Here is a 12,553-nt window from a genome sequence, read left to right on the forward strand (position 1 = left end):
CATAACTGGAAGCTATTTTTCTCCATATACTGCAATGGAGTTGAGCTCGAAAGCCGTGGGGGGGCGGAGTTTCGTGTGACATCATCACGCCGCCCACGTAATCACGTGAACTGACTGTCAACGCAGTACGTAGAAAACCAGGAAGAGCTCCAAAAAGCGCTGAAGAAAACATGCATTATATAATTGAGAAGGCAGCGAAACAATAAGAATCGAGCGAGTGACATATACAACCATATTCATGAGTGCTGCTACTTCGGAAACAAAACACGGTGTAAACCTAAAGTTTAAATTAAGTTCATAGACAGGCTGCCGCTGGCGTTTGTCATGCCCATGGGTAATGCGGGATACAAGTTTAATGTACGCAGGACGCAGGATATAAACGAGTTTTGATCACTTTGTAACTAAGTTAAAATTGCAGGTGAAGGGCTGTGCTTATGTAAATTCCGAGTGACTGTGTTTGTGGGGGTTTGACAGTTAAGGCGGGTGGGGGAGTCACGTCATCATCTCCCCTCCCATTCACGTCATTTCGCTCTGAGCTGAGCTCCGCAGCTAATGCAGTGTTACGGAAGCGACTTTGTGACGCTGTCACCAAATACAGAAAAATCCACAAGTAATACACAAGCTATCTCTACAGTTTCTCCACACTGAATCCTCCAGGCACTACTTACAAAAGGTTACATTGACAATTGTGTTACGTTATTTTTAAAATGTTTCCTTTTCTTAGCACAAGCACAGCTGAGAAGCTTCAATGCATGTGCTCCATAACGCGTTAAAAATCACGCATTTAATCACACTTTGCATTACAAGCAAGGGAACTTTTGTCAATGCATGATTTCCTGGTACACCGATTACATTGATCAAGCGCTTCCCGATTCATTTTACCCTCGCACCCCCTTGATTTGAGAAGAAGTATGAAAAAATATGAGGTTAACACAGAAAAACAGATCACCTATTGAAGCTTTATGAATAATCGATTCGCCATCAATAATTGTTTTGGTAAAGCCATACTCAGTGTAATTCTCCTTCCATTTTATAACTTTTCCGCCACTAGCCATGAGGGTGACTTATTCAGGCAGGCAGGCGACAGCTCAATAGCTCGAATTTGGATATAAGTAGGTTCTATTTAGTCGCCAGAAATATCTTTGTTAGGAATGGAAGTTGAATTTAGTCTTTAAATTTCTATGGTAAAGAAAAAGTTATGCAATGATGACTAAATTTAACTATATAAAGTCAAAACTTGTATATATAAAGTCATTCCCGAATATACAGTGGGATGCAAAAGTTTGGGCAACCTTGTTAATAGTCATTATTTTCCTGTATAAATCGTTGGTTGTTACAATAAAAAATGTTAGTTAAATATATCATATAGGAGACACACACAGTGATATTTGAGAAGTTAAATGAAGTTTATTGGATTTACAGAAAGTGTGCAATAATTGTTCAAACAAAATCAGGCAGGTGCATAAATTTGGGCACCACAAAAAGAAATGAAATCAATATTTAGTAGATCCGCCTTTTGCAGAAATTACAGCCTCTAAACGCTTCCTGTAGGTTCCAATGAGATTCTGGATTGTGGTTGAAGATATTTTGGACCATTCCTCTTTACAAAACATCTCTAGTTCATTCAGGTTTGATGGCTTCTGAGCATGGACAGCTCTCTTTAACTCACACCACAGATTTTCAATTATATTCAGGTCTGGGGACTGAGATGGCCATTCCTGAACGTTGTACTTGTTCCTCTGCATGAATGCCTTAGTGGATTTTAAGCAGTGTTTCGGGTCATTGTCTTGTTGAAAGATCCAGCCCCGGCGCAGCTTCAGCTTTGTCACTGATTCCTGGACATTGGTCTCCAGAATCTGCTGATACTGAGTGGAATCCATGCGTCCCTCAACTTTGACAAGATTCCCAGTCCCTGCACTGGCCACACAGCCCCACAGCATGATGGAACCACCACCATATTTTACTGTAGGTAGCAGGTGTTTTTCTTGGAATGCTGTGTTCTTTTTCCTCCATGCATAACGCCCCTTGTTATGCCAAAATAACTCAATTTTAGTTTCATCAGTCCACAGCACCTAATTCCAAAATGAAGCTGGCTTGTCCAAATGTGCTTGAGCATACCTCAAGCGGCTCTGTTTGTGCTGTGGGCAGAGAAAAGGCTTCCTCTGCATCACTCTCGCATACAGCATCTCCTTGTGTAAAGTGCGCCGAATGGTTGAACGATGCACAGTGACTCTATCTGCTGCAAGATGATGTTGTAGGTCTTTGGTGCTGGTCTGTGGGTTGACTCTGACTGTTCTCACCATTCGTCGCTTCTGTCTATCCGAAATCTTTCTTGGTCTGCCACTTCAAGCCTTAACTTGAACTAAGCCTGTGGTCTTCCATTTCCTCCATATGTTCCTAACTGTAGAAACAGACAGCTTAAATCTCTGGGACAGCTTTCTGTATCCTTCCCCTAAACCATGATGGTGAACAATCTTTGTCTTCAGGTCATTTGAGAGTTGTTTTGTGACCCCCATGTTGCTACTCTTCAGAGAAAATTTAAGGAGGTGGGAAACTTACAATTGACCCCCTTAAATACTCTTTCTCATTATAGGATTCACCTGTGTATGTAGGTCAGGGGTCACTGAGCTTACCAAGCCAATTTGAGTTCCAATAATTAGTTCTAAAAGTTTTGGATTCAATAAAATGACAACGGTGCCCAAATTTATGCACCTGCCTGATTTTGTTTGAACAATTATTGCACACTTTCTGTAAATCCAATAAACTTCATTTCACTTCTCAAATATCACTGTCTCCTATATGATATATTTAACTGACATTTTTTATCGTAACAACCAATGATTTATACAAGAAAATAATGACTATTAACAAGGTTGCCCAAACTTTTGCATCCCACTGTATACAGTCAAAACTTGATTATATAAAGTCAGCGTCGGTATATATAAAGTCAAAACTTGTTTCTGAATATATAAAGTCAGTATTTCTCCTCATTCAGCAGATTCAGTCTGTATTACTTCCATATTTGTAAATTCCATTTCTGGCATCCCAGTTCTGTCTATCACTAAGTAATTTGATGTTGATTTTGGTTATAGTGATTTATAAATGAACCTATGCTATTTTTTTAAATTGATGGAAAAAGACTTGAATGTATTTCTGAGTAAATCGGTATGCTCATCCACACTGGATTGTAAGAAATTATGATACCAAGTATTGGAAATAATTTTACCTTAATGTTGTCACCATTTAAAACCAGGGGGCTCATGCATATTGGCATGCCTAGAATTTGCACTATAACATGATGTAAGCACAAAAGTGGAAATGTACTTATGCACAAAAAAATCCAGATGCATATATCTGTGTGTTCGCCAACTTCCACGTTCTTCCGCTACGTAAATCCCAGTCAGTGTGGAAATTAGCGTGCACGTGCACACACCTGCTGTCCCGCCCCGTCTCCACCCAGAATTACTCCTCTTTGAATATGTAAATCAATATACATAGCCCTTAAGCTCAGTGTTCTGTGAAAAGACAATGGCAAAACAACGAGGAAAAATAGAACAATTTCAGCGAACACCAAGTGGAGGCAAGGAGAAACGTACTATATGTTTGTTTAAACAGTGGTATAAACAAGAAAAGGAAGTTGATCGAGTGACATAGTGCGTCAGAAAAACTCGAAAGCTCAAGTTCACAAAGTCGCACAGTGCCCGAAATAAAAAAAGAAGTTGTCAGATATCAAAGCCGAGTCGTAGCCCACCTTCTAAGTTTTTATGAAAGTTTTTATGAAATTAGGGTACACAGTGGGAAAAAAGCATAAAATGTCAACTTTAATCTCGAAATTTCCACTTTAATCACGTAGTTTATTTTGTCATTAAAGTAGAACATCATAAACTTCATCTTAAAATTGTTTAATTTACTAGTTTCTAAAATCCCATCATAACTAAAGTAGCACGTTAAATACTTTCTTTTGTATTTGATCTTCTGTGTGCTCTATTTATGTGAATCACTACGTGCTTCCGTGCTTTGTCTTTCTCCGACAGGACACAGAATCCATTACATTCGTAATATTACAGCTCTCTGAATAATTAAAATACTGAGATGTATACTTGATATAATTTTCATGATTCAAAGAGTTAAAGCATGTTATTAAACATGGGAACACGGTGGTGCAGTGATTGTGCGCAACCTTTGATAAAAATAATTTATTGCAGCAGTACTGTCTCTTTCAAATGTACTAACCACAATTCCTGTCCTTACTTTTCTTTCTCCAAATACCCAATTGCCACACAATCATCTCTGTAACAACAACAACATTTATTTATATAGCACATTTTCATACAAAAAGTAGCTCAAAGGGCTTTACATACTGAAGAAATGAAAAATAAAAGACAAAATAAGAAATTAAAATAAGACAACATTAGTTAACATAGAAAAGGTGTAAGGTCCGATGGCCAGGGTGGACAGAAAAACAGAAACAAAACTCCAGACAGCTGGAGAAAAAAAATAAAATCTGCAGGGGTTCCAGGCCACGGGACCGCCCAGTCCCCTCTGGGCATTCTACCTAACATAAATGAAATAGTCCTCTTTGTAGTTAGGGTTTTCACGGAGTCACTTGATATTGATGGTCATACAGACTTCTGGCTTTTAATCCATTCATCATTGTTGGAACATCACAGTGCTTTGAGTAGGACACCGGAAAAGGAAACAGAAGAGAGAGTAGGGGTTAGTACAGAATTTATAGCCACCATGAACAGTTATTATAATGAGTTGGAGATATAGAGTATCAGGATTTTGAGTACAGTGAAATTATGAGAAAGCCATGTTAAAATAATGTGTTTTCAGCAGTTTTTTAAAGTGCTCCACCATATCAGCCCGGCGAATTCCTATTGGCAGGCTATTCCAGATTTTAGGTGCATAACAGTAGAAGGCCGCCTCACCACTTTTAAGTTTTGTTCTTGGAATTCTAAGGAGATACTCATTTGAGGATCTGAGGTTACGATTTGGAATATAAGGTGTCAAACATTCCGATATATAAGATGGGGCGAGATTATTTAAGGCTTTATAAACCATAAGCAGAATTTTAAAAGTCAATCCTGAATGACACAGGTAACCAGTGCAGCGACATTAAAACTGGAGAAATATGCTCGGATTTTCTTTTCCTAGTTAGGATTCTAGCAGCTGCATTCTGCACTAGTTGCAAACGATTTATGTCTTTTTTGGGTAGTCCTGAGAGGATTGCGTTACAGTAATCTAGTCGACTGAAAACAAGCGCGTGAACTAATTTCTCAGCATCTTTCAGTGATATAAGAGGTCTAACTTTAGCTATGTTTCTTAAGTGAAAAAATGCTGTCCTAGTGATCTGATTAATATATGATTTAAAATTCAGATTACAGTGGAACCTCGGTTCACGACCATAATTCGTTCCAGAACTTTGGTCGTAAACCGAGTTGGTCGTGAACCGAAGCAGTTTCCCCCATAGGATTGTATGTAAATACAATTAATCCGTTCCAGACCGTACAAACTGTATGTAAATATGTAAAAATATGTAAAGATTAAGCACAAATATAGTTAATTACACCATAGAATCCACAGTGTAATAGTAAACTAATGTAAAAAACATTGAATAACACTGACACAAAACACCCAGGCTCCCTGATCAGCTACAGGAGCTGGCTCGCTCACGCGCTCTCTCTCTGTAGCACACACACCACCAAAGCCCCTCCCTACCTCAGCTACAGGAGCAGGCTGGCTCACGAGCTCTCTCTCTGTGTAGCGCGAGCGCACACACACACACACACACACACACACACACACCTATCCGTCCCCCCAATCCCTTCCCTGTCAGCTGCCCGGCTCTCTAATCTCTCTGTAGCACGTGCTCAGCAGCATTTTTAAAATGACTTTTAAGCACAGCAGAAAAAAATCGAAGCGCTTGCAAAAACCAACTCACAAGCAAACAAAAAAGTAAGATTGCAGGAGATCACGCTATTAAACCTAAAGCCTGATCGCTGTAAACAATGTTTTTAAAATGAGTTTTAAGCACAGCAGAAAAAAAAACATCGCACAAATCCGAACTTCATTTAAAAACTAACTCGCAAGCAACCAAAAAAGTAACATTGCAACAAATCACACGATGAAGTCCTCCATATAAACAATTTTAATGAGTTTTAAGCACAAGGAAAAAAGCGAACATTTGAAAAAGAGAAATGTAACATCGTACCTAATCGCGCTATGAAAAACTCCATCTGTAAACCTTTCATGAGTTTTAAGCACAAGGAAAAAAGCGAACATTTGAAAAAAAATAACATTGCAACAAATCGCATTATGAACTAAAAAAATTACTTTTGAAAAATCCGTAATACAAAAACCACCAAGAAAACTAACCTTGCATGAAACGAGTTCTGGCATGAAGTGTTTTCCTTCAGGTGTTTTCTCTCTTGTGATTTCTTGGGTTTCTGGTGCGTTTAGCTGGTGGGAGTGAAAGCCTCATGCAGCCATTCCAAAAAGAACGTTCTTGTGACCCTCCACATTACTGGCAGTCTGGCTTTGTTTACATTATGCTGCTTGAAAGCACGAGGGTTCTCCGATTGGTAAATGAGTAAACTGGTACACAGTTTTTCCACCTTTTGTAATTTCTTTCTTTACTTCGATTTCAATTTTCTTCAAAACTTTCTTCTGACCACTCTCCATTTGCTTAGAAGCCATAGTTAACTGCAAAAGCACACGAAATACTGTAGAGCACAAAGAGAGTGCACGTCTTATTGAAAACAATGAACAAGGAGCGGCTTTGCTTAAATGAAAAGCATGGCAGCTCTCTTTCTCTCTCAGGCTGCCTGTGGGGAGGGGATGGTTTGCTTGCACTACAGCCTACAGATAGGCAGGCAAACACGTGAAGCAATCTCCTCCTCCCCCTCCCTAGCAGGCACGTGCTCGCTCGCTCTTTCTCTCTCTCTCTCTCTTTCTCCTCAGCTTGCAGGCAGACAAGGGAACCTGGCTTGTTCGTATACCGAGTGTGTGGTTGTGAACCGAGGCAAAAGCTTGGCGATCTTTTTGGTCGTGAACCGAGTTGTACGTGAACTGGGACGTTCGTGAACCGAGGTTCCACTGTACAGTCAACAATTACCCCTAAGCTTTTTACTTCCGTCTTGACTTTTAATCCTAATGTATCCAGTTTATTTCTAATAGCCTCATTGTATCCATTATTGCCAATCACTAAGATTTCAGTTTCCTCTTTATTTAACTTAAGAAAGTTACTATTCATCCATTCTGAGATACAAGTCAGACATTGTGTTAGTGAATAAAGAGAATCGGGGTCATCAGGTGCTATTGATAAGTACAGCTGTGTGTCATCAGCATAGCTGTGGTAGCTCACGTTGTGCCCTGAGATAATCTGACCTAACGGAAGCATGTAGATTGAGAATAACAGTGGACCCAGGATAGAGCCTTGTGGAACACCATATTGGATATCATGTGTCTTTGAGTTGTAATTACCACAACTAACAAAGAATTTTCTCTCTGCCAGGTAGGATTCAAACCAATTTAAGACACTGCCAGAGAGGCCCACCCATTGACTAAGGCGATTTCTAAGAATATTATGATCAATGGTGTCAAATGCGGCACACAGATCTAAGAGGACGATAACACATAAATGGCCTCTTGTCTGCATTTACCCGCAAATCATTTACTACTTTAACGAGTGCAGTTTCTGTGCTGTGATTTGTTTTAAAACCCAACTGAAATTTATCAAGAATAGCATGTTTATTGAGGTGGTCATTTAACTGCATAATGACTGCCTTCTCCAGAATTTTACTTAAGAAAGGCAGGTTAGAGATGGGTCTAAAATTTTCAAGAGCCGAGGGTCAAGATTATGTTTTTAAGTAGGGGTTTAACTACAGCAGTCTTAAGACAGTCTGGGAAGACCCCGTATCTAATGACGAATTTACTATGTCAAGAACATTATCAATTAGCACCCTGATACTTCTTTGAAAAATTTGTTGGTATTGGGTCAAGGACGAGGTGGAGGGTTTTAATTGAGATATTATTTTTGTAAATCAGGTAAATCTATCCTAGTGAAAGAGTTTAATTTGTTTATAACGGAATGCTGGGGTTTAGGAGGATCCTTAGTGTTGGGGATATATACTATGTTATTTCTAATATCATTAATTTTTTGGTTGAAAAATACAGCAATAGCCTCACAGGTTTTACTGGAAGTACTTAGGAGGCATTCCTTTGAGTTACCTGGGTTTAGTAGACGATCAATTGTAGAGAATAAGACTCTGGGATTACTAGCATTGTTATTTATAATCTTAGAGAAATAGCAGCGCTCTCAAGACGGACAGTGTTATTGTATTCTGTTATTTTTACTTTTAATATTTCATAGTGGATAGTTAATTTAGTCTTCCTCCATTTACGCTCATCTCTACGGCATGTTCTCTTTAAATCCAACACTCTTTGGGTCTTCCATGGTATAACAATGCTAGAAGATTTTTTAACTGTCTTTTCAGGTGCAACTATGTCAACAGCAGCTCTCACTTTAGTATTAAATCTTTCCACCTTACTATTTACATTATCCTCGCTATTATAGTTGGCACTATAAACGGACTGATTGCTTAGAATGTTTGTAAGTTTTAAAGCTGCTGCTGAGTCAAAGAAGCGTTTTTTAACAATATGCTTCTCATGGGTGTTTTTTTATCATTATTTCTATATTAAAAAGTAGAAGAAAATGGTCTGATAGACCAATATCAATGATCTGCTTTATATCAACTTTTAGTCCTTTAGTAATACTAAGTCTAACGTATGACCTGCTTTATGTGTAGGCTGATTAATGAGCTGTCTCAAATCAAAAGAGTCCAGGAGGTTCATAAATTTTTTTACTTTAAGTGACACTGATTATCTATATGAAAATTAAAGTCGCCAACTATTAGGAATGTGTCATAGTTCGTAATTAAAATTGACATTAAGTCAGAGAATTCCTCAAAAAAAGACGCGTTGAATTTTGGAGGTCTATACACGGATAATACTAGGACTTGAGAATCTCCCTGGATAACAACGGCGAGATACTCAAAGGACTTGAACTTACCAAAACTGACATCTTTATATTTTAACCAGCTCGAGTAAATGTTTGCCAAGGCCCTGCCTCTTTTTCTTTGCTGATCTGCACGAGTAAAACTGTAATCCGGAGGCGCAGATTCGATTAAAACTGCTGCGCCATCTGAGCTAAGCCACGTTTCACTTAGTGCAATAAAATCTATTTTTTTTATCACTAATAAGATTGTTGATAAAAAAAAGTCTTATTAGTTAGAGCTCTAACATTTAATAGTGCCATATTTAATGGTTCAGAGGGGCAGAGATGAATACTATATGCGTTATTGATATTTGGAATGGGAACCAAGTTATTTTTATTAGCGCCGCTCTGTGCGTATTTTTTGTTTAATCTGTAATCTGTTTTTATAGTTTTAATACAGTGTTCCTCTAAAATAGCGTAGCGACACCGTGTCCTTTTATTATTAACAATATAGATTATTTAAATGAAGTTTAAGTTTTATCTGTATAATATAATAAACATATTTTGCTGCATTTCATCTTAAAAATGATATTGTCATCATATGTAAATACGCGCTTTATAAAGTGTCTCAGGTTGTGCAATATTATAACTGTAGTGCAAGTTTACAGGGAGGTAATTGTACTTATAAGTACAAACAGTTCTACAAGGAGCACATGATGGACTGATTGAGTGCGTTTAGAGTTTTTAGGATGAAACTTTTCTGAACCGCAAGGTCCGTACAGGAAAGGTTTTGAAGCGTTGGCCATGTGGGAGCAGTTCAAATAGGAAGCATGGCTGAGGCAGCGTGTGCGCTTGATGCTGTATACCGGTAATTCTCTTTCCGATCAGCTGCTCCGAGTGGTGCAGTGAGAGTAATATGGAAAAAGATGATCCACTGTGGCAACCCCTAACGGGAGCAGCAGTAAGAAGAAAAAGAAGGTGCAGCGAGAGTAACAAAGCTAAAGCAGCTATGGTATTTGGAATAGTTTGACCATTCTGTAGACCATTATATTTTTACAGGTTAATTACAATCAGATGCTTTAAACTAATAAACAATATGTGGTTAATTTCAGTGTATTTATGAAGCCGCATCAGGGATGTGGATCTGAAAAAGAAAGATAAACCACACAGGAACAGTAGCACTGCTTGGACGCTGGGTGCCGTCAGTCTGTAAAACCGAGCAGAGAACTTGCATACGGCAGTGTATGAGCTACCGTGGAACTGTGCGTTGCCTTACGCCAAGATTAGGTTGTATACATCACGATTTGAACGTGGAAACATTCTAATTCAATATTTCTGTGCGCACGCACTGTTTATACATGAGGCCCCAGGTGTTTAAAGTGTAAAGTTCATTCAGTGAGTAGAATAATGACTTCACCTCTTATTGTTAAACATTTTTAGGATAGAATTAAATTTTTTAAGCAATTTTAAATGGTTAGATACCAATATTAAAAAATGTCTAAATATATTATGTATAAATGTTATATGTCTGTATTTGAGATAACAAAAAATAATAATTTGTCTTAGTTCTGTTAATGGTAAATGTCAGTTAATTGTGACTTTGTAATTTGTTGAATTTCTGTCTTTTATAATTTTGATTTCTTTCTTTCTTTGTCTATTTTAAGGGAGTTCATGCCAAAGACTGTAGGGATTGATCCTAGTCCTTTCACAGTTCGTAAACCAGAAGAAACTGGAAAGTCAGTGTTAGGGTAAGTTAATTTATATTGAACAGATGTTTTCAAAGGATTGCCATACCAATTAAGCAGTTAACAGTAAAATGAAAACATACTAATTTAAAATTGCAAGACTCTATTAATTTAGTGCAAAGCTTTTTAGTAACAAAAGATTACAAATACTTTAATTTACTTATACATTAGTTGCATACAGCATATGTGTATAATTGAATTTGCTGCCTTACCAACATCATTCCCAACACCTTCTTGGATTGACTTGTCTGTCATAACTTGTAAATTAGTAATTTTGCCTAAGCTATTGCTTGATCTTGATTTAATAAAGGCAAGTGTGTTCATTGTAGTGCTGGTTATACATGACTTTTTATACGAAATTTGTGAAATTCTTAATGATTTATCTTTTTCAAGTTTAATGTGTGCGTTGTTCACATTTTTTTTTATTTTATCATTTTTAGTTTTTTTCTGTAGAATCCACAGACTACAAAAATCCTTGCCTGGCATGTCTTTATATTGGCAATATTGCTAACTTATTTTTACATAATTGCAAACTCCCATATCTGTGAATCAAAAACAAAATGTTCACAGTACAACACAAAAAGACTGAATTTTAGTTACCATACAGTGATTTGCTAGATTTTAGCAACATTTATCTATTACATGTTCTGTCATAATGTGCTGTTATATTTTTAAATTTTGAGTTACTTAAATCATAGTATTTATCCATTTGTTTGTGCACTGAGCATGCTTTTGCATAGTAGACTTACCGGAAATGCCTAGAAAAAAAAGCTCAGGTATGGTGAGAATGTACAGTCTTCTCACATGTAACAGAGCTGGAATACAGACCCAGGTGACTATGCTAAGATCTGTCTCATTGAACCTGAAAGGTAGAAAAATCATATCACGACAGTACCCCATGAATTAACTTTATGGGTTAGTTGTAAATTGTGAGAACTTATTATAAATGGGATTGCTGCAGCACCCTGTTTATCTGCACTGCTCTAACATAATTATTTACAGATTCTAAAAAATAAGATAATTGGAGAATCCTAATAGAAGTTAAAAGCTTTAAATATGTATGGCTGCATGTCACCTGTCAAAAAATAAAATTGAATCTATCCTGGTACCACAACTCCTGGGAAAAGTAAAGCAAATTTTACAGTAATAGATACTAGTATTTTGAAACATATTCTAATAATATTAGTACAGGGTCTGTAATGTGCCATTTTGCTTAACAGAGAAGCATTAGTTTATTTAAAGTTTCACTGGATATGTAGTTATCCTGTGAAGCCCTTCAGAATGGTTATTCAGGGTTTCTATCAAGAGCCTTAGGAAGTTACAGTTATTAAATTGCGTAAATTCACTAGTAGTCCTTTACCATGCTTTACTATTGTCAGGATATTTTTTTAAGTAGCATCAATGTTCAAAAGATGGCCACTTCATCATCAATACATTTTTATTTTCTACTATATTTAGTTCTGATTTATGAGCAACTGAAACCTATCCCAGTAATGGGCATATGACTGAAACCAGTTTTCATTGGGGCACTGGTGCATTGTGCACCATATACTATTTTACACTGGTCCAATTTAGATCTGTATGTTGACGGCACCAGTACATCTTTAGGATATGAGAGCACATAAAAAAGCAGGAAAATCCACCTGATTCAGATTTGAGTCTCACCATGTATGTAATAATCCCTGTATACATTATATGTGATGCAGGTAACGTTATTCAGAGTGTGATATTGCACATGAAAATTTAAGTAAGCAATCGATTTGGATAGTCCTAAATTATTTTTTCTACTTCAATAATGTAGCTTAGTGCT

At 37.3% G+C, this 12,553-nt stretch overlaps 1 protein-coding gene across 5 annotated transcripts in view; it reads left to right on the plus strand.

Moving 5' to 3' along the window:
* The window catches only part of fig4a (FIG4 phosphoinositide 5-phosphatase a), a 340,932-nt gene that overhangs the window by 186,304 nt on the left and 142,075 nt on the right, over positions 1-12,553 (plus strand). For all 5 annotated transcript variants that reach the window (XM_039747917.1, XM_039747913.1, XM_039747915.1 and 2 more), the window contains exon 20: positions 10,663-10,746. In XM_039747917.1, the coding sequence (XP_039603851.1) occupies positions 10,663-10,746 (84 nt within the window). The remainder of the gene's footprint in view (positions 1-10,662; positions 10,747-12,553) is intronic.

The sequence above is a fragment of the Polypterus senegalus genome, chromosome 3 (assembly GCF_016835505.1).
Source record: "Polypterus senegalus isolate Bchr_013 chromosome 3, ASM1683550v1, whole genome shotgun sequence".
Taxonomy (NCBI): domain Eukaryota; kingdom Metazoa; phylum Chordata; class Cladistia; order Polypteriformes; family Polypteridae; genus Polypterus; species Polypterus senegalus.